This window comes from Panthera leo, chromosome A2, assembly GCF_018350215.1.
Source record: "Panthera leo isolate Ple1 chromosome A2, P.leo_Ple1_pat1.1, whole genome shotgun sequence".
In the NCBI taxonomy this organism is placed as follows: domain Eukaryota; kingdom Metazoa; phylum Chordata; class Mammalia; order Carnivora; family Felidae; genus Panthera; species Panthera leo.
Genome location: NC_056680.1, coordinates 74,054,052 through 74,077,886, shown reverse-complemented (window position 1 = coordinate 74,077,886; position 23,835 = coordinate 74,054,052). Strand labels below are relative to the sequence as shown.

The following is a 23,835-nucleotide window of genomic DNA, read 5'->3' as shown; positions in this document are numbered from 1 at the left end:
CTTCATTCCACCCTGCCGCCACGCCAAACAGCTGACTATCTCGTTTCTAAAAATGAGCTCGGCTGCAAACAGCATCGTGAAAATTTAATAATTTGTCAAAGCGGCAGAACCAACTATTACGAAGTGTTATTTCAGAGTTCAAAGGTAAAGGTCACAGGAAGCTAAAATTTATCTGCTGACAGAGAAAGCTGAGCAATTAAAAAAAAACACCCAGGTAAGAGCTGCTTGGCAGACTTATTTCTAAACTAGAAACCTCATTGCTATGCTCACGTATTGGAATTTTGGCGACACAAGAGGTTACACTTAAAAAAGAAATCCACAGGTTCACAAGTTTGAAAGCTCTCTCCCAATGGCACTTTTAAGAGATGTGCTTTTTCTTCTCCCCCGCCTTTTTTTTTCCCAACATGGAAACAAAACAGAATTTAGAATAAGCTTTTTATGCTCATGTGTCAAGCAGCAGAGTCCATAAATCCAGCTATGGCATTCAACTACTGAGAAGTTACCTTGAAAACCTAAAAATAAAAGTTTATGCCAGACAGAACTATCGCTTCCTCTTCCTAGTCCCTGGTGGATAAGGAGCTATCTCTAAAGACCTCAAAAGCTAGAACCTTAAAAAGGAAATATCAACAAATGTGTCAAACTACAGCCTCAAGTTTTTTTCTGCTACATTGCTGTTCTGCAGGGCCGTCCTGAACTGCACGTTCTAATTACTTGAAGAAACGTTTTTACAGGAATCAAGATTTTTAATAAAATCAGAACTAAAATATTACATGAGAAGTGTCTTCATTATTCTTACCAATGTCTCATTGTAGGGCTTCCACTTACTTAATTTCACTTCTCGAGTCTCCGTCCCACGCTCACCACTGTTTACGGAAGGTCTCAGGTGATTCCAAGATTCCTTTAGCTGTCAGTCTAAGGAAGATCAGGGTTCTTAAGGGTTAAGAACGCCTTTCCTCCACACTCCACCTTCATCCGGCTAGAATAATTTCTCTTTTAAAGGTGGAAGGTCATAACCTCTCAGTTACATGATACTTGTCTTTACTCTCTTTTCTCTCTATAGGATCTGCTATGTGTTCTAAACGGAGAGGTCTCAATATCTACAATATATGATCACTGCAAGGTCATCACCATTTGCTCAGTGCTGGACTCTTCAAACTTGCTCTGCTTAGTTTATGGTGCTAGTTGAAACTGCACTTGGAAAGATCAGAGTTGCAACTGGGCCAATGTTGTCCTGTTTTTCTCATTTTTCAAAGGTATAAAATGCCATAACTTGATTAAAAAAAAAAAAAAAAACAGATCCTTCTAAAAACTTGCCAACACTTTCAAAATGGAAATGATCATTTCATAGTAGTGCCCCCTTTTTTTTTTTAATTTTTTTTTACATTTGTTTATTTTTGAGAAACAGAGTAAGACAAAGCGTGAGTGGGGGAGGGGCAGAGAGAGAAAGAGACACAGAATCTGAAGCAGCTCTGAATAAGCGGTCAGCACAGAGCCTGATGCGGGGCTTGAACCCACTTACTGTGAGATCATGACCTGAGCCGAAGTCGGACGCTCAACCTACTGAGCCACCCAGGTGCCCCAATAGTGCCCCCTTTTTAATGTCACCTTCTCAAGGCCTTTTTCTTAGTTTTTAAAATCAAGGATATATTCTTTAATAAAATTAGAAATATTTCCTGAAATGTTTTCAACCTAATAAGTGTATTTTACAACAAAGCACACCAATGCCAAAACCATGCAGCATAAGGGATCTTAAAAATTGCATACCATGCACACAGAGGAGGAAATCCCTCTAGAGATTTCTGCAAACTGCACCAAAGTGGTGCACATTATGGAAATCCCTAGTTATTTAACTGTGTACAAAGATATCATTATAGTTTATTGAATAAACACTACTTTTTTACTGCTTAATACATATTTATATAAGAAACTTAAGGAATCCAGAGAAATCAGTCAATAGTGTGTATGTTACAAGTCCCTGAATGGAAGATACATTTACATAATAATGTTTAAGCCTCTAATATACATAGGAGAAATTATGATGGCTTTTTAAAGAGACAGAACTCAAAATCAAAATGTTTTAAGAGCAGCTAATTTGTTTATCATCTCATAAATAATCTCAGCAAAATTAGGGATTCTAAAACCTAAATTGGCACAAGGATAAATATACAGATTGATAAAACTCAGTCAAGAAATAAATTCTAACATTTATGGTTAACTGATTTTTGACAGAGGCCAAGACAACGGCAACAGAATAACTTTTTCAACAAACGAGGCTGGGACTACTGGACATCCATTTATTCGCAAATAAATGAATTTGGACCCCTACCTCCTACCATACATACAATTAACTCAAATTCTAGACCTAAATTTAAGAGTTAGAACTATGAAACTCTTAGGAAAAAAAAAACACAGGCATAAATCTTCATGACCTTGGATCAGGCAATAATTTCTTAGATACAACACCAAAAGCGTAAGTGTCAAAAACAAACAAACAAACAAAGTGTGTGTGTGTTGGGGGGGGGGGCTAGTTAATGGAACTTCATAAAATCTAAACTTTGGTACCTCACAGGATGCCATCAGTAATGTGAAAAGACAGTTCATAGACTAGGAGAAAATATTTGCAAATCATATATCAAAATAAAGGACATGTATGAACAATACATAAAAATATTTTCTGCAAGTATACACAAAAACACATATCCCAATCAAAAAATGGGCAAAGAATCTAAAGAGAGAGTTCTCCAAAGAAGATATGCAAATGGACAAATAAGCACATGAAAACCATCAGTCATTAGGAAAATGGAAATCACAACAAAACAGTGACATACTACTTCACACCCAGTTGGCTAGAATCAAAAAGATAAAAGTGAATGTTGGTGAGAATGTGGAGAAACTGAAACCTTCATGTATTACTAATGAGAATGTAAAATGGTGCAGCCACTTTGGAAAAGTTGACAATCGAACTGTGCGCTTGAAACTGGTAATTTTATGGTATGCAAATTATATATCAATAAAGCTGTTAAAAACCTAAAACAAATTGATTAAATATCACTTACAATGGCATGTGTAATCATAGTATTCTTCACATCAAAATATAACATATACTTTTGTCAACCCCAATATACTGAGCCCTTGACACATTAACACTTTTAATTTAACACATTAACCATGATAGCCAAAGAGATGAACCAAACCCCTGATGTTCTTGCCTGCTCAGCATCTGGTAAATTCTAATTACACAGCCCATCACAGCCCAAATCACTCTATCTGCACTTGGAGGTTGGACTAGGGTGTCTGCAGGATGCTTACGTATCTACTCAAGGAGCTCTGGCCCAAACAGCCACAGTCACACTATCCTTCCTACAGATGCTAAGTAGAAGGATGAAGAGTATGTGATTGGCACAGTTCACCCAGGCATCCTGCAGGTTGGCAAAACACCGATGTAGCAAGACAACTGTGGCAGACTTGATGAGACCACAGGTATCCCTCACAGTATAAAAGCAACTATTAATTAAGCTTCACGAATAACCTGATCATTAAGTACACAAATTAACACAGAAAAATTCCACCTTCAGAGTTTGAGTCCTACAATTTGGACATCACCACTCCTATTATCTCTGATATGTTCTTTCATACCAAGACCTCCAAGAAATAGGAGACAAGTGTGAACTTCCTAACTCCTAAAATTGGAAACTGGAACACAAAATTGCATTCTACACTAGGAAAATACTCACGCCAAAGTGATTTATCAATTTTAAGTATCTGAGGGATTATTATTAAGAAGGCAGATGAAGCAGATTCTGCAGCCCCGGTCAAGCCTTCAGATGACAGGAGCCCCAGCCAAAATGCAGACTGAAGCCTAGGGAGAGAATCTGAGGCGGCACTACAGAAGTAAACCACTCTGATTTTTTCTGAACTGTGAGACAGTAAAAGTTTGTTGTTTTAAGCCACTTAAAAAACAAACACACAAAAGAATACTCAGCATTTTTTATCCCCACTGAGTTTTAAATACAAATGTGTGGGTTTAAATTATAGCTTAATGAATTTATGCTATATCTCACCTAAAAATTTTTAACTAGAGAAGTATTTCATAAAGAAATACTTTAATAGAGGAATTTTAAAGCTGCTCCTTCCTGAAGTCAGCAAAGACAAGTAAGATAGTTTTTTGTTTGTTTGTTTGCTTTGTTTTGTATTGTTCAGGAGTGAATCAGCTGCAGATCTAAGCTAAAGAATGTTAGATTAAATCCGTAATTCCCACCGGTTGATCCCATATTTTTATGTGAGGCTAATGAGGGTACAGCCTAAGGATAATGATGAACTGGAGAGGGCGGGAGCTGGCAAGCTGGCTGGCTCACAACCAGAAATCAGAGCTGGTGCAATGCCGGCTTCATGCGGTGGGATGGAATCGGGGATCTACGGGACCCGTCACTCGGCCACTATGATGAGCTAAAACCAGGGCTTGAGAAATGCTGGGTATGGACCAGGATGCTTTCCTGCCCTATCAGTCTAGGAAGCAGCAAAACCAGGGGAAAACAGCAGACAACTACCATGAAACTCTCAAAAAACCTCTGGTGGCTGTGCCTCACGGTGCCATTCCGTAGGCGTGCACTACAACGGAAATAACTGCAAGACTACCTTATCATCACTGAGCTCGAAACTGCGTATGAAGTTAATATTCACTGTTTCAGTACGATGACAGTGTTTTGTTATAAAAATGGTTAAAAAATACCACTGGTTAATAAAAACCAGAAGATGATTAACTTGATTTGTTCCATAAGCAGAAAGATTCTTTAATTTTAGAATTTACTATGTCTGTAAACAAACATGTAAACATATACAAGGATTATTTCACTCCCTTATTTTTAAAACAGCACTAAGATCATGAAATATGTCAGAAACAGGTCAGTAAAGAAATAGCCATAATTGTTCTAAAACTTTATCAAGGCCTGCTAGAGATTTCTACAATAAGTGGAAAAACATAAGTTTAATCGCTCTTTTGTTATTTTTTTTATATATATATATTTTTATCTTTGAGAAAGAGTGAGGGACAGATCGTGAGTAGAAGGGCACAGAGAAACAGAGACAGAATCCGAAGCAGGTTCCAGGCTCTGAGCTGTCAGCACAGAGCCCGATGCGGGGCTCAAACCCACAAGCTGTGAGATCATGACCTGAGCTGAAGTCGGATGCTCAACCAACTGAGTCACCCAGGCGCCCCATTTCTTTTTGTTATTTTTAAATGCTACCTCCTTTTTTGTGGAAGGGACATTTCAAAGCACTAGGCAGTTCCAGTAACAGCTCTCTCTTTCCTTTTGTTTTTATGTTTATTTATTCACTTTTGAGAGGTGGGGGCAGAGAGAAAGAGAAGCCCAAGCAGGCTCTGCGCTGTCAGCAGAGAGCCCAACATGGGGCCTGTGAGATCATGACCTGAGCAGAAATCAAGAGCTGGATGCTTAACTGACTGAGCCAGCCAGGCACCCCTTTTTTTTTCTTGCCCTTTACCTACTACAAAGGAGTATCGTGACAGGCATGAATCACATCTCCCCAGAGAGATGATGGGCTTAGAATTTCACCCCATTGGTCTTTCTCACAATTCCTCCTACTGAATAGTCAGATGTTAAAAATATTACAGATAAATTAAAAAGCACACAGAATCTCCACCCCCTACCCCAAGACGGCATGTGACGGTAGACCAAAGCATTTACCTTCTTCCCTCCAGTCACGAATTGCTTGCAGCTGGTCCTCACAAAATGCGGGTTCACAGCAATGATCTACAAGGAACAAGGACCCATCACTGGTTAAGGAGCCACTGTTAACACACAGAATGAAAACCAACCCACAGAATGAAAACCCTTTATGTATTATAAGCAACAGGATCTAAAACTTATCCTGAGATCTAGGTAAGAAGTGGTCTCTTCAGGCAACAGTCTGCAACTGAGGACATCGGAGTTTTTGCTCTTCTGGAAAGCCAGGTGAAAGCTAAAAGACAGAAGTGAGTTCGTTCTAGTTTCTGGCTGCGCGAGGACTCTCTGAGTGCACATCTCCTCTTTAGGGTCAACCGAGGCAGCAAGAGCTCACAAATGTTTGTAACTGAACACCATGAGCTGAAGAAACCCAGAGAGAGAACCCAGCTGTCTCCTCGTTCGGGATGCCCACCAGTGATTTGAGGGAACCAAGTGGAACAGGTGGGGCAACGCAGCCTCAAAGGCATTTTAGGGTCGTCACAGCAAGCCTCCGTCAGTGGGAGACAACGGGGCTGCAGGACCGCACTTACAGAGCTGACCGTGCAGGACATGCCCCTTTCCCTGCAGCCGAAGTTCCTCATTTGCTCTCCACTGAGCCAGTCCCCCAGTTAGCTTTTAACTGGATGAGATTTTGAATGATGGTTTCATCTTACTCAACGAGTATCAACTTTGTGTTTTTAGGGCCAGTCTCTACCCTGCGCTCTGCACTCACATCTCCAACACCTCCACACCGTTTCCACCAGATACACCGCGGTTATCTGAACTCAAGACCAAATTAGCAACGTCCTTATTCAAATCATCCCTTCTTGCAAGTGGTGGCATCGCCACACACCACGGCCAGAGCCAAGGGTCAGCTCCTCCCTCTCTCGTCACCCCATCCAACCCAACACGAAGGCTTGCGAAGTCTACCTCCTAAAGGCTTTCCGCCTTCACGTCTTCGACTCCACCTTGAACGCTCCTGACTGCTCCTGTCACTGAGACCCCGTGATGCCCTGTCTCCAGGACAGCATGAGCCTTCTAAATTGCCTTTTGCCTGCAATCCCTCTCCTGCTTAAATCACCCTTCACTCCGGCAGAGCTGCCTTCCTAAAACACACATCAGATCCTATCTCTCCTTTACCTGTTGATCAATAAGTGTTTGAATAAACAAGTGAAAACAACGAATGACCTCTTCCTTCAACAACTCTAATCGTCACTTTAAGGGCCATAACTGTTATCTAAGACTGTTCCTCCTGCCTCGCGCGCCTATCAGCCCTCCAATCTATACTGTATATAGTCGCCGTATTAATTTTCCTTAAGCTTAGCTCAGTTTATGTCACTTCTCTGCTCTTACACATTCAATAATTTCTCCTTATCTACCACACGGAGTCCAAATTCCTTCGCCTGAAAATACAGCCAGCCCCAATCTGCCTCTATGGCTCTCCTGCCAAGTCCGTGTTTTATGCGCCATCTAAACGAGGCCATTTTTGCCACTTCCTGAACACAACTTGAACTTTCTGCCCTCTCCGTTTGTATTATATCGTTCTTCCACATGGAAAGCCAGCTTCTCTGTCTGCCCTGTCCATTTCTTAAAGCTCACTCAAACATCACGCCCCCTGTGAAGCCATCACCGCCAAGAACAGCTAGAAGTAACTTCTCTCAGCTTTGGACTCCTTAATATTGTTTTTACCACTTTGGGTCATTAACGACAGACTGGGTGTTTGTATGTATCATCTCACTCACTACAAAAAAAAAAAAAAAAAAAATTCCTGAGGACAGCCTGAGATCACAGTCACATAAGACACATCCTATGCTCTTCTAATACCATCAAATAGTATCTAGTACATTCAAAGTGCTGAAGAGACGCTCGGTGATGAAATTGATGGGAGACAGATAGTGCTCAAAGTATTATAATCCTTACGGCTTTGTTGAGAAAATCCTTAGAAAAATTAAAACTTACTGAATACTTACTTTAATGGGACAGTCAAAAGTCTCATGAAATTCTTCTCCAGAATATAGTCCAAACACCTGCACCTAAAAAGTAAAATGGATCCGGTCAGTTCACCAGGACGGCAACAAAGAAGGCTGCTGAGTCAGTGAGAACACATACTATTGATTAACAAAAAGTAGAATATTTAATAATCTAGGGCCCTTGTGATCTCTATCAAATATCCAATGAAAACCATTCTATCAGGGTGGGAGTACTCCAACGCAATTAAGCTTTCATAAGCATCTCGTGGACACGGTTCCCTTTACTCACCACAAATTTAATTTATTAAAGGGATGCCAACTTTTAAAAATGAAATAGTTATGAATCATTTATTAATATTCTTTTATGAACTTCCATAGGCTATCCCTAAAGGAACTGTTTTCTTCCTTTTCCTGAAGGAAATAGGTGCTTCTTTTTTGAGTCATACATACATAAATCAAACATGCAGATCAATGTGGCAAGAGATTAGGTGATCTGCACTTCATTTATAATCTTATGTTGAATCTACTGAGAGTGTATAAATGTAAGATTTAAGTTTCTACTTATCACTGCCTCCCTTGAAGTTGCTCGAGACTACCGTACTTTATTCATACTTAATCTCCTTTCTGAGTGGTTTACTTAAAAACTGATTAATATCCATACCGCAAAGGGTGCGGATCACAAATTTACAGCTTGACAAATTTTTTCGACGTAAACATACCCCTCCAGACACCATCCAGATCAAGAGGCAGAGCCCAAGAAGCACTTTTGTGTTCCTTCCCATTTAGTAACACCTTCACAAATTAACCACTACCCTGAAATCTATCACCACAGAGAAGCTGTCCTGATGTTTCAAGTTTTTATAAATACAATCAAACTATTTCACTGGCTTCTTTCACTCAACATCTTCCTTGTAACATGTGTCCAGACTGTTGTGGATAGCAGTGCCTGGTTGTCTGCCATTGCCGTATAGTATTTCAATGTGTGAATACACCGCAATACATGTATCTACCATTTGTTGATCCTTTGGGTTGTGTCCAGATCGGGGCTATTATAAATAAGCTGCATGCAATGAACACTCTTTACAAATTTTTTGGTGCACTTAGGTACACATTTATGAAGGGTATACGTAAGTAGGAATGGAATTGTTGCCATAGGCTCTGCATCTGTTCACTTTTAATAAACAGCCAAACCATTTCACAAAGTGGTTCTGATCAATTTACACTCTTACCAAACAGGGCTTAAGATTCCAGGAGCTCTCAAACACTTGGAGCTAACCGTTAGGGGCACTCAGAACTATTTCCCAACACTTGGGATGTGTGCACTCTGTCTCCAGTCTCTAGAAGAGTGGTATTTTTTTCTTTAATTTTGTAAGGACTCACTGGTAAAGCTATCTAGGTTGGATGGCTCTATGTGAGAAAATAATTACACATCCAAATGCTTAAACAGTGATAAAACTATTCAGACTTCTGATTTCTTGTTTTCATCTTAGTAAGTTGTGAGTGGTTCATTTTTGCAAGTTCAAAGAGGAAAACTTACGATATAATTATTGGAAACAAATTCATTCGGTAAGAGATAAAATTTTCAGGACACTCATTTTGGGCCTACTGTTTTTATAACCTGTGCCAAGTATGTTATTTGGGTTCCAACAACAGCATATGGTATGATATGACAGAGAGGGAATTGGATTTACCCTGAGGTAGTCCTTAGGATGCATTATTAACAGGATAAACGCAGGCAGGCCCCCCCCACCACCTTACTTCTCATTGTTTAGAGGGAATCATCATTACTCCACAGTTAAGATCCCTGGAAACTAATGGCAAGACCCCACCCTAGATAAACCAAACAGTTCTGGTGGAGTGAAATGGTATTTTAAAAGGTCCACAACTGAAATTATGTACCTAGCACTGACAATCCTGCTCTGCCTCATTTGGTCCTTTAAGCAACACCATGAGGTATGGACTGCAAACACCATTATGCCTGCTTAACAGAGGAGTGTGCAGAAAAATAAGTGACTTGGCCAAGGCCACAAAGAACAAGATGAGTGTTTCATACCCTATTCTCTTACACACTAACATTATATGAGATAGCCTAAAATATGGAAATAAGAGATCTTTCTGCATAAAGTATAAGAAAAGTGGAACAGGAAAATACCATTCAAAAGCCTCAAATGTTTCCCAAACTTAAGTAAAGGTGAATGTCAGACTCTGAATTAGACAACTGTGATAAAAAGCTGAAACGAAACAGAGCAGACTTTTTATTCAAATGGATCAACTTCCTTGTGGCTACAACAGGCTAAAGGTGATTTTAAGAACAAAGGTTAGGGGACTTTTTTTTTTTTTTTCCTAATTTTTTAAATGTTTACTTATTTTTGAGAGACAGAGCAGGAGAGGGATAGAGAGAGAGGGAGACACAGAATCCGAAGCAGGCTCCAGGCTCTGAGCTGTCAGCACAGAGCCCGATGTGGGGCCCGAAACCAAGAAATGCAAGATTGTGACCTGAGCTGAAGTTAGACACATAACCAACTGAGCCCCTCAGGCGCCCCTAGGTGATTTTTACTGTGGGGAAAAAGGACATGAGATGTAAATAAATGATGTATGAACCCACTGAAAAAGATGGAGGCATCAGTAAATGAGAAGATAAATATCAGGGCTGTGAATCTAATGGTGAAATAAGTGATGAATTACCAGGGATAAGTGCCCCTTTAAACATTAGGGACCAATACTGAAGATGTAATAGTAGACCAATAAGGGGTGGAATCAACAGAAAAGGGGTCAGACTAGAACTCTGGCATCAGTCTCTACTGCTGTGTTTAACTGAATCATCTCTTGGTCAAATAACTGTATTTTCTCTTTCAGTATGGAAGAACACTGTAACTTCTTGAGACAAATCTCCTAACTTGATCGGGACAAGCAGGGTGATTTGTAAAACCCTCGATGTTTTGGTTCACTTCACTAATGTAACAAGCGAAACTCAGTCACAATTACACTACGATAGCCAATAAAATCCAAAACCGTTTTTACTCATTGTTTCTCTCTCCCTCTTGATTTATTTTGCCATCTTGTCTGTTAAATATCATACTCGCCTGTGAAAGGAACCTGTTCAATGTCTGCCTAGACAGTTTGGCTTTAAGGAAAATCTCATCCCAAATAAGGATCATAGAATTAAAGGTTAAAATTGCGGGGCTCCCTTTGAAAATGGTGTCCTTTGGGGCGCCTGGGTGGCTCAGTCAGTTGAGCGTCCGACTTCGGCTCAGGTCGTGATCTCACGGTCCATGAGTCTGAGCTCCGCATTGGGCTCTGGGCTGACAGCTCGGGGCCTGGAGCCTGCTTCAGATTCTGTGTGCGTGTGTGTGTCTCTCTCTCCCTCTCTCTCTCCCTCCCTCCCCCACTCATCTTCTGTCTCCCTCTCTGTCAAAAATAAACAAACACTAAAAAAATTTTTTTAAAAAATGGTGTTCCCCAACAACCTCCCCCAACTAGTCACAAAAAATACCTAACGAAGAAAAACAAAGTTCTGAACACTTGGCTGTAGAGTCCATCTACTGCAGTCCTGGAAGAGTTCTCACTAACTCCAGACCACCTCTTTGGTGGCCGTATGAGGACCACAGAGGAGATGTGGTGTGTGTTTTACTGCCTGAAGTCAAGAAAGCCTATCCTCACGAATCGATAAGGAAGTTGTGTATTCTTCTCCACTCGAGCATGGAGTTCTACGGATCTGTCAACCAGAAAACAGGTGACAGCCCATCTGATGTAGGAGAACCACGAATGAGGTAGCCAGAGTATCAGACAACCTCCTGAGAAATGGCCTTTCTCAAACCCCAGGTTCCAAACAGTAACGGGTCAGGTTAGAACAGGGATGAACATGTAAGCTGCCATTTCATCTAGGGTGGTGGCTGAAGAGACCATCACAGAGGAGGTGGCTGGTTTTCACGTTCTCCGCCCGCGGAGAGTGTCAGAGACCCGGGAGAGAGGACAGCAGAGGCTGTCGCTGGTGGGGCTGCCTTAAACTGACTCCCTCTGGTCAGAGGAAATCAAGCTCCTTCATGAGGCCCCTGTGCGGAGCTACCCAAAATGGTAACAGGCTGGGCTGAGAGCAATCAGACCCAGAACGTGTTTGCCAACCCACATTCAGAAAGAGCTCTTCTCCTCGTTCTGGGCTGGATAAACAAGCAATACAAAATGGACATGAGGTCTCTAAAAAGAATATCGAAGAATGCCATTCCAATGACTCGGAGGGAGATAAAGCATGCTTTTACAAGTGTTTACTAGTAACCAGCAAAGAAAGGAAACTACAAAACCATTGGGTGACTTCAATAAGAAGAAAAGGCCTTCATGAGTCTGGAGCAGAAAGACAGGATCATGAGAGCTAGCAATTATTACGTGTTTCTTCTGTTCCTGATAACTATTCCAAATGATTTATAGCTCATTTATTTCCAATCATCACTGAGGCAAGTGCCATGGTTATTCCCATTTTATAGACGGAAACAGGCTGAGGCACGGAGAGATGACAATAACTTACCTGCACTCACATGGCTACTATGTGACAGAATTCCATTCCTAACCATTAGACTGCACTGCCCGGCACCCTAAGACATACGACAAGTTGTAAATTTTTTTGTTTAATTAAATATATGTCTGGCTGATATGAAAATAGAGCTGGGAGCAAGAGAAAGATTTCAGGAAAATTAAAAATCTGAGATGGAACAAAACTCTACTCCCTAGGGCAAAATGGACAGTGGGATAAAAGCAAATCAGCAAAGGAAACAGACAAGAAAGTGTCCCCCACTCCAGAGAAGTGAGCAGGATAAAAATAATGAGAAATGAAAGCACACATGTGTGTGTGTCACACAATAGGACCGAATTTCCTTACAACCTGCATATTTTCAAAAGAAGGGTGAATAGTGCTTACCCAGTCACCCTCTTTCCTTGAAAAGTTCCGGTACAATAATGCAAGGAGGGGAAAAGGCCAGTCTACAGTGGGTTAAGGAGGAAATTAACCATTCACTAGGGTGCCTGGGTGGCTCAGTTGGTTGAACACCCAACTTTGGCTCGAGTCATGATCTCACGGTTCACGGGTTCAAGCCCCGCGTCAGGCTCTGTGCTGACAGCTCAGAGCCTAGAGCCTGCTTCAGACTCTGTGTCTCCCTCTCTCTCCGCCCCTCCCCCGCTCCCACTCTGTCTCTCTCTCTCTCTCTCTCTCTCTCTCAAAAACAAATGTTAAAAAAATTTTTTTTTAAATAAAATTAAAAAGGCATGCACGGTTAGCAATAAAAACAGTTAACATACACCTGGAGGGCTCGCCATATATCCAGCACCTCACAACATCCTCATGCAGACCTCCCGGTGTGCCCACTGCCCAGCTAAGGAAATGGAGGCACTGGGGGTGGGGTGGGGGGGGGTGGTGGGGGCAAGCAGTGAGCCCAGCCCAGTGCAGGGGAGCGGAAATCCCGCCCGGGCAGGCGGGATACAGAGCCATGCTCTCAGCCTCTGCATGGTAACTGCCTCCAGCCTAAGTATTATTGGGTTTCTTTGAAGAAATGAAAATAAATGGAACTGAAGCAATAATCAAAATCAGAACTGAAGTAAACTTTCCTGAAATGAAAACAATACTTCAGTATATGGATCACAAGGACTTACTGTGTTCCAGACAAAATTAATGAAAATAGACCCGAACAAGACATAACTTAGCAAACTGAACTACAAGGGCCGTATGCTGTTGTTTCATTGTTGTTATTATTATTGGTCTAAGCTCCAAGGCAGGACAAAAAAAAAAAAAATTAAAAAGGTTTCATGAAAGAACAAAAGTATGCTAGCCTCAGACACGTCCACAAAAATAAAGGTCAGACAAAAGGGAAAAACATTTCCAAAATTTTAAGAGAAAGGATCTCTACCCTGCACTCTGTACTAAATTGATTCTAGTTTACGTATGAAGGCGACATATTTTTATCTAGGGGTCTTAGTACACTAAAGAAAGAAAAACCACAACAGCCATATAAAGATGCATTAGGTCTAGATATCTGCAGTTTATCTTCGTAATAACCTTTATCATCATTAGTTTTCATCATTACTAACCACTTTGCCAGATCATTCTATACTAGCTGCTCAATTTTCACAATACTGGCTAGCTTATATAAATTACGCATACCAGAAGATTTATTTTCAGTTTTATTAATGCTAATAAAACATACGTGAAAACTATTTTTAAAAAATGTATTCTGGGTTGGGGCACCTGGGTGGCTCAGTCGGTTAAGTGGCTGACTTTGATTCAGGTCATGATCTTGCGGTTCGCGAGTTCGAGTTTGGGCCCCGTGCTGACAGCGCAGAGCCTAGAGCCTGCTTCAGATTCTGTGTCTCTCTCTGTGCCCCTCCCCCACTCACGCTCACTCGCATGCTCTCTCTCAAAAACAAATGAAACATTAAAAAAAAATTTTTTTTCTTACTGTATCCTGGGTCAACACCAAAATAGGACAGTAAGGAATTGGACTCAAACGAAAAAGCAGCTATTTGCCAAGAAGTGCAGCAGATGGTATCTGAGGGTCATTATCCACCAGACAGAGTTAAAATCTCCCACTTTTCCACAAATAATAATTATTCAACATTTAAAGCTTCGAAAATTAGGGGCGCCTGGGTGGCTCGGTCGGTTAGGCGTCCGACTTCGGCTCAGGTCATGATCTCACAGTCCGTGAGTTCGAGCCCCGCGTCGGGCTCTGTGCTGACAGCTCAGAGCCTGGAGCCTGTTTCAGATTCTGTGTCTCCCTCTCTCTCTGCTCCTCCCCTGTTCATGCTCTGTCTCTCTCTGTCTCAAAGATAAATAAACGTTAAAAAAAAAAAATTAAAAAATAAAATAAATAAAACTTCGAAAATTCCTTGACAAAGTATTTTAATAAAAATCCTTTTTCAATTTGAAAAATGAATGTTCTCTTTCAACCAATTCAGTTCAATTAAATTGGCTGTCAGTCCACAAGGACTTTTTTGTTCTGTTTTCTTTAAGAGAATAAAATAAAGTTGACCTTTCTGTACAAATCCATGAATGTAAAAAGGTTTCAACAGTTTGGATCATTCTCAATTTCCATACATACCAACTCCTCCCTCAACGCTGACAATCTGGTGGACCACAGAATTTTATAAAGTATTGCAAAATCTGACAGTGCTCTTTGGAAAGCAGAGGTTACCGATTACCATTTCAAAAGACTCTTTGGGCAACATTCAACTTAGACATGTAAAATGCATTCTTGGGGCTCCTGGGTGGCTTAGTCGGTTAAGCTACTGATTTTGGCTCAGGTCATTATCTCAGGGTTCGTGGGCTCTACCCCACATCGGGCTCTGTACTGACAGCTCAGAGCCTGGAACCTGCTTCGGATTCTGTGCCTCCCTCTCTCTCTGCCCCTCCCCCACTCATGATCTGTCTCCCTCTATCTCAAAAATAAATAAACATTAAAAAAATGTTAAATAAATAAATAAAAATAAAATGCATTCTTGTGGGAGGACTTCATTTTTCTCTTGTTAACAGATTAAACGGGTATAAATTTTTTAGATGGAGTACACGATCTTTCATCCACTCATATTAATGACCCACTGAATTTAGGTCATGTAAAAATACAAAATTAGGTTAGGAAATGCATTCTACTCGGTCAGGATCATGTGAGATTCTGGAAGGACTCTTCATGTACTTTCTCCTGAAACTGTTATTTTAGAGAAGTAGCTTAAATACACCATGCATTAGAATTTTATCATTGCTGACCAACATTAGAAAAGACTTCCATCGACTGAAAAACAAAAAAGACATTCTTATAAGTGGAAAATCAATCACCACAGCCACTAAATGTCACAGCTCAACACCAGCAAGAGGCACTGATAATTGTTAGTTACACACCACACAAATGATGTATGTCCTCGGTTGAGGAAGTGGGTGCCAGGTTTTTAGAAAACTGTACATATATTGATTTTACATTTATTTAATGTGGCCATTGTAAGACACTTTATTCTTCTGATAAACTATGATTGCTTATCAAAAGATTCTATAATTCAAGAGAAACATTCATAACTTGTGTGGAAATGAAAACCACCGGCCCACAGAAATCATACCCACAAAATCCAATTTTGTGGATTTATGGCCGAAAGGCATTAAACTACTGTCTTGCAGGAACTGCAGACTAGTCACTGAAGTATAAGTGGCACAGGGATAATGATTAAGGTGACACGTTGCCCTGCCACAGCTGTTAATCAGCTTAATACTAGTTACATTATTGACATTCTTGTAATTACTTTTCCTCAGGCACATTTGTGCAAAATATATTTTACTTTAATTATGAGCAATCGGAAGCAGGTCCAATACCCAAAAAGAAGAGTCAAGGCTCTCCTAAGGCAGGGGTACAGTGAGCAGAAGGCTTTTCCAAGCGCCTGCAGTTAGGGGACATCCCAGCCCTCAGACACCTTCTGACACCAGGTCATGGTCATACCTTGCCGTCCTCGGAACACACACCCATGTGCTCTCCACTTTCATCCAGGCTAATCTGATTTATCTTCACAGGACTCTATCAAAAACAAACAAACAAACAAACATGTAAAACTTCAGGAAAATAATCCGTCAACAACCAAATACCTTGGCTCCTTGTAAACACTGAAGTGATACAAATCATCTCTTAGCTTAGACGCAGGAGTGCAACACATATTTTGTTTTTGCAGGTGAAAATGGTGACATATAGCTTTGTTCTCACACATGGAAAAAGATCGCCTCGAAATTTTTTATTTCGCGTGCTTGAAGTCCCAGCTAAAATGTTATTTTTGTTACAGGTTACATGCCTTTTTATTTGTTCTATTTATTCCATACTCCTAAAATTCCTTCCCAACCAGATCCATTAAAAGAACACAACAAAAGCCAAAATAAAAAAATCAAGATGTAAAGAAAAATGTTCACCGTTTTAGTTCAGTTCATCAGTCACTCTATTTGTCTTTCTCTCACAAATCACTGAATCAACTTGGTATTCATACTTCATGCTTAGTACTTTCTGGAGGGAAATCCACAGGGTATAGTTGATATTCCCTAATTTGTTCTCCTTATTCTTTCCAGTAATCTCAAATTTAAAAATTCTGTGAAGACCGAACGCAGGCATTCTATTTTGGATGTATTTTCCCAAGTGTAAACACCCAACCAAACTTTTATTTTTCACAGCTTTCTGGTTCTCTATGTAGACAGCTGTTTACTTACTAAAATATTCAGATAGGTGGATTTTCTAATAGAAGTCAAAATTGGTAAATGTTGGGGATGCCTGGGTGGCTCAGTCGGTTAAGCATTCGACTTCGGCTCAGGTCACGATCTCGCGGTTCGTGAGTTCGAGCCCTGCATCGGGCTCTGTGGAAGCTCAGAGCCTGAAGCCTCCTTCAGATTCTGTGTCTCCCTCTCTCTCTGCCCCTCCCTGGCTCATGCTCTGTTTCTCTTTCTCTCTCAAAAATAAACATTAAACATTTATTTAAAAAATTGGTAAATGTTGACAACATTAAACAATGGCCAGCTTTTGTTTTCCTTCTTAAATAACTGCAGTTTCCAGCTATTTTACCCAAAACATGATAGAACAAACTAACCATGGAAAGAAAAGTTGGCCTTCATCAGTTATGACAGAAATCTGCAGATTAGTTTTTTCAAGTCTCTAACCTTAAGATAAGTTGGCTTTTGGATAGGAGTAAATGGAAATATACAAAATGGGATGTTCTTTTCTCAGCGGAACGCATCTTGGAGCTAGTAAGCAAAGGTCAGGGCAGACCAACACTCCCAGATCTCGGAAGGCCACCCACTCACTGGCTGATGACAGTGAGAGAAACTCCCCCCATCCCAGGTGGAGACGGCAGACTCCACAATTTTTCCCCATCTCGATCACCACACAAGCAATACCCCTGTAAAATGTAATCTTTGAAAAACAACCTATCTCCTTAAAAGTTCCTAGAGTGTTAAAGAGGAAAAGACCTTGAAGACAGATTTGATCCCTCTGACAGGAACATAGACTGAAGCCCACGGATGAGAATCACAACAGAGAACGAGCCAGGGATCCGACCCTGAGAGCAGTGGACTGGCATCCTGTAAAGGGAATGCTGCCATGGGGAGCACTGAATATAGAAAAACAATCTTCTTCAGATAAGTGCTTTCCTCCTAGAGTATCTTCTGTTACCAGTTCCCTAATTCTCATCTTTTGATCATCAAACAACATTTTATTTTATTTTCCAAAGTTTGTTTATTTATTTTGGGGAACAGGCAGAGAGAGAGAGGGAGAGAGTCCCAAGCAGGCTCTGTGCTCAGCATGGAGCCCAACGTGAGGCTTAATCTCACGAACTGCGAGATCACGACCTGAGCTGAAATCAAGAGTTGGATGCTTTATCGACTGAGCCACCAGGTAGGTGCCCCTCACGAAACAACATTTTATATATTTTTGAATTTATCTTAGAGAGAGAGAGACAGAGGCAGTGAGAGGGAGACAGAGGATCCCAAGTAGGCTCTGTGCTCAAACTCACATACCGTCAGATCATGACCTGAGTCAGATGCTTAACCGACTGAACCACCCAGGCGCTCCACAAACAACATTTTAATACCCATTTTGTTCCTGGCAAATATAAACCCCACGTCCCTCTGACTGTAATTTAATTGGAAATTGGTTGTAATCTATCTCAAATTATAATTTAATAGGTGCATGAAGCCTTATCGACGCCAAGGTTTCCTGTCCTGTCCAAAACAGTAGTTCTCAGTGGCTGGGCAGAAACAAGCCAAACTTTTCATTACAACCTGTTTCTTCCTGAGTAGAATCCACAGTAGCAATATTACAGGGGAATCAGATCTACAAGGTATAAGGATCCTCTTTCCCTCACATCACCATTAGCAACAGAAATTTGTTCTTTTACTTTTCTGCCAATGATCAATATTCATTGATTTGTTTCCCCGACTGCTAATAAACTTAAGCATTTTTCTTAAGTCTGTCGGCCAATTAATGTGCTCAAGCAGCTTAGTTTGTTCACAGCTCTTACTCATTGTTCTATGAATATGTTTGTTGTTTTCTGGCTAATTTCCTTTTTATTTTTAGGGCATGAGGTCTGGGTACAATACCTCACCCAGACAGTGTATGTGGTCTCTCTCTCTTTTTTTTTTTCCTTTTCTTGCAAGATGGCTATTGTTTTATCCCTTATTTTAATGTCTAAGTGTTTAATCCTTTCAGGACTCATTTTCTTCCAAAAGGATATCCAGTTGGGCTGGCCCCATTAAATAATCCATCCTTCATCTGAAGAGAACTACGTCTGCCATACAATAAATATTTACAAACACCGAGATGACCTTGTGGGTTTTCAATTGTGGTCTCTTTTGTCCATTGCAAGATCAATCCATCACTGACCTATTTATAATATACATAGCATACCTAGCATGTTCTCCTATCTGGTAAGAGGCAAGACCTAGTCACAATTCTTCGCACTTTCCTTGGCTTTTCCCAACTTCCATGTGAAGTTTAAGATGAAATGACCCTCATGTTACTAAACAGAGTGGTCACTGTTCGTGCCTAGCTTACTTTACCTCATGAGAGCATGTGACACTGCTGATAACTCTCTTTACTTCCAGGAAACCATACTTGTCTGGTTTTCCTTCTAAATTTCTAGCTCTGAGGCTCTCAGCACAGAGCTCGCTTCAAATACTGTCCCCACTGCCCCCTCTCAGACCCTCCCCACACTGGCTCGCTTGCTGTCTCTCAAAAATTAACAAACGTTAAAAAAAAATTTTTTTTTTGCTCCCATCTTTGTCTCCCAATCTCCTGATTTCTGTATTTCACGGTTCAGTCTGTGCAGCTCTTCTCTCTGACATATCTTTGTTCCTTTGGTTATTTCCTTCCCAGCCATGAACTGACTCCTGAATTTTATCTCTAGACTGGGCCTCTCCCTACCTCAGACCAATATATACAATTGCCTATTTTATAGATGGACTTGGATGCCTAACAGGCATGTCAACTAAAGTGTATCCAAACCCAAGATCCTGATACTCTCTTAGAAAAGGGCCCTTCTTAACGCTTTTCTCACTTCAGTCAAGGACTACTACATTCTTCTGGCTGTCAGGACAAAAAACCTTGGAGCCATTCTTGACTTCTGTCTTCCTTTCACACACTACTGTGTATCTGTCGGCACAATTCTTACCATCTCTTATACCAAATTTACCCAGACTTTGACCACACTCACCAGCCCTACAGCTGCCATCCTGGGCCAAGCCACCATCATTCTTGTCTGGATTATCCTAACAGTCTCCTAACTGGTCGACATGCTTCTCCCCTAACTCTCCCAGAAGTCTGTTCTCAAAGAGTCAGCAGAGAGCTATTGTTCACGGGTGATCAGATAATGTCATTCCTTTGTTTAACCTCCCCCCATGGCCTCCCATCTCAGGATGAACCCGAAGTTTTTACTATGACCCGAGAGTCCTAAACAGTCTGGCCCAGCCCTGCCTCCAACTCCCGCCCCCCACATCTACTCTCTGCCTTGTTCTCTCTCCTCTAGCCACGATGACCTTCTTGCTGTTTTCCAGACTTCGAGCCTTTGTGCTTGTTTGACCACTTCCAGAATGTGTTTCCGCCAAATCTTCACTCGTAGTCACCTCCTCAGGGACACCTGGCCAGTGATATAAAATTCCAATGTTCACCTGAACATTGCAACTGCTTCACTGCTTGGTGCCCCCTGTAGCTCTCACCACTATCTACCTTACTATGTAGTTTTACTCACTCACTACAATATTAAATACATGAGGGACAGTTTGAAGAAAAAAAAACTCCAATCACAAATTCTTCCAGAGAACAGAATGTATGTTTCCCAAATCATTTCACCAAGCCAGCATAACCTTATAATAACAAAGCTCAACAAGGATATTAAGAGAAAGGAAAAGTACAAGGGAATCTCAGTCATGAGCATGAATGAAACAACCTAAAGAAAATATTAGTAAGATCAGCATATATAGAAAAAACATGTTTATTCCAGAAATACTAAGGCTGGTATAACATAGGGAAATTAATGTTACAATTTTCTGCATTAATAAAGTAAATGAGGGGGTGCCTGGGTGGCTCAGTCAGTTGGGCGTCCAACTTTGACTCAGGTCATGGTCTCGCGGTTTGTGAGTTTGAGCCCCACGTTGGGCTCTGTGCTGACAGCTCAGAGCCTGGAGCCTGCTTCAGATTCTGTGTCTCCCTCTCTCTCTGCCTCTCCCCCACTCACGCTCTTTAGCTCTAAAAATAAACATTAAAATTTTTTTAAAAAACAGCAGGGAAATGAGGAAATGATCAAAAGATCACCTCAATAGATGCAAAAGTGATCAAATTCAACACTCGTTCATGGTAAAAACTCTTGGCATAATAAAAGAAAAATTCCTCATTCTTATTTAATGGTGAAATGTTGAAAACTTTCCCTTTGATATCTTTACAGTATTGACCCTTCTAATCCATAAACCTGGAGCATTTCTCCATTTATAGACCTTCTTTAACGTCTCTAAGTAAATTCTGATACTTTTGTTGTATTCTGGGAGTAGCAACGTCAGTGAGCACCCTTTTCTCATTCCCGATATGTATAATAGGACTCCATTTACACAACATACAAAAATAGGCAAGGGGCACCTGGGTGGCTCAGTCAGTTAAGTGTCCAACTCTTGGAGCCCGCTTGGGATTCTCTGTCTCCCTGTCTCTCCCCAGCTCATACTCTCTCAAAAAAATAAATAAACCAACAAAATTCCAAGATAGCGCACAGGTAGTACACATAGAGGACAGAAAATGACAAAGTAAAGCGAAGCATTTTTAACTATAAAGGTCAGTGCAGTGGGGTCCCTCTAAGGGAACTGAAAGGGGAGCCGTGGAGAGGAGGTAGGTCATATGGTCTATTCTCCAGAATGTTAGTTATGTGATTGTTTGCTTTATAACTATTTGTTTCACTGCACATTTTATGTGCTTTGTAAAGCTGTACTTCACAATAAAAATAAGCATTACAAAATTTAAAATAAAATTACGAAGAACTTGCCCATGAAAACGTCTGGGGTCAATACCATCAAAGATTTATTTCTTAGATTATGTTCTGCTCCTCGTGACTGTCAAGCAACTCAAAAGTTCTTCTATTCCGGTCATCTAGATTTTTCCCAGAAAATACTGCATTTCATATTGCTAGTGATGAAATTTTTTTTATTTTTACCTTTTCTTCTTTTCATATTGCAATAACACTAGTGACATTACTATGACCACTACTGCTAACATTTACTATATGCTTATCATGCATCAGGCTCTAAGAGTTTTATACATATACCACTTAGTCCTCACGCAATTCGAAGAGGTAGCTACTATTTTTCCTATTTGCAAATATGAAAAAATAATTTTAATGTTTTCTACTTTATTAACTTCTATGTATTCTATATTTACTTTCCCTTTTGGTCTTAGAACAATTGTCTTGACCTTATTGTAATTCCCTGACATTAGTAAATAGTGCATTAGTTGTTACTGCTCGTCTGTTAATCATAAAATAACCATACATTCAGCATTTGCCTTTGAGTATACCAACTGGCCAGAGCCCAGAAAATAATACAGAATTACAGTAATTATTTCCTCTTTGGGAAAAATAACACTTTATTTTGTTTTATTTCATTTCTAAGGATGGTGACAGTATTATCTGCTTATTTGTCTAGTTATTAATAAAGCTCTAGTATAACTACAATTGTGGTCAGAAATACGGTTTATGTAACTTTTTTTTAGTTGTTTACTCTTTGAAACTTAAGATATCGTATCAGGGGTGCCTGGGTATAGCTCAGTCAGTTAAGGGTCTGACTATTGGTTTTGGCTCAGGTCATGATCTTATAGTTCATGAGGTCTGCTGTCAGTGCAGAGCCTGCTTGAGATTCTCTCTCTCTCTCTCTCTCTCTCTCTCTCTCTCTCTGTGCCTCCCCAGCTCACACACATGCATTTTTTTTTCTCTCTCTCAAAATAAATAAACATTAAAAAGTGGTATTTCAAAGTAACTCCTATTTGTGGTTCAAAATACACATTTTTAAATCGTATTATTTTCTATATACTCTTATTTACTTTTTTCTTCTTGATCAAAGACTGACAGAAACAAGTTTAAACAACGTCCCACTACGACAGCAGTTCTGTCCATTTCTCCCTGCATTTCAAGTAAAGTTTGCTCTAGATATTAGATGCCCTGTAATTTGGCACAAAGGTATGATTGTTAGAGTTTCCTTTTACCTTTACATGTAATCAATAGGATACAGGGTCTCCTAGCGAATATGCTCTTTCGCCTTCAACTCTACTTTTCCCTCACATTTTTATTGTCAACATGCTTAATATTTATTTCAAACATCAAAGCTGAGGCTATTTTTAAGTTAACAGTGAAGTATTTTGTACTTTTTAGAAGTGTGTTTCCCCATTCCATTGTTACTCTTGTTACACTCCTCAAATTCTTTTCTCTTGCCTGTCTAGGATGAACTTAAATGCTGTTCATTCTGTCTGTATCCCGTTAGTGATTATCTTTAAATTTTTAGAAATTATACTTTACCTCTCACTTCAAATCAATGCAACTGTATACACTGGCTCATTTAGAAGATGAGGTATTTACCACATGTTTATTTCCTACCTCCTTCCTTTCCCTATTTCAAAGTGAAAGAAGAAATATTTTCTATTTCCTAAGTCACTTCAAACAGAATTGGAGACAAAGTCTAGTTAATACATTGGTAAAATTTATAATCTTAAACTGTTAAGTTCTAAGTCTGAATCTAGAGGAAGAAACTGTTGAACTAGTGGGATGGCCATAATTTTAAAACTGATTCAAGAGACGTCAGGTAAGAATTAGGAATATTTACCTCTTGTGTACACTTAAATATTTTCTTTAGGTTTTGAAAATATTTGGATTTTTTTACTCATGTAAATCAAATAAAGTCAACTCACAAAAAAAATAGTACAAATTATAGGTAGACAACAAGAGTCAACCTCAGTAATAACAAATACATAAAAATAGGAGATATTTTGTCTATGGAACCAGCAAAGATTGTTTATCCAGTTTTGGCAAAGCAACCCCAAAACAGACACTCTTCATACCCTATCGGTGTAGAGCCAAATCTGGAGAAACTTTCCTAAGGATCATTTGGCATTGTGTGTCAAAATTCTTTA

At 40.1% G+C, this 23,835-nt stretch overlaps 1 protein-coding gene across 1 annotated transcript in view; it reads right to left on the bottom strand.

Annotated features, from left to right (window-relative positions):
• The window catches only part of VPS41 (VPS41 subunit of HOPS complex), a 186,729-nt gene that overhangs the window by 92,473 nt on the left and 70,421 nt on the right, over positions 1 to 23,835 (bottom strand). Inside the window, exons 5-7 of the mRNA XM_042914682.1 lie at positions 16,150 to 16,224; positions 7,691 to 7,753; positions 5,703 to 5,768 (exon numbers count right to left, since the gene is read on the bottom strand). Coding sequence (XP_042770616.1) covers positions 5,703 to 5,768; positions 7,691 to 7,753; positions 16,150 to 16,224 — 204 coding nt within the window. The remainder of the gene's footprint in view (positions 1 to 5,702; positions 5,769 to 7,690; positions 7,754 to 16,149; positions 16,225 to 23,835) is intronic.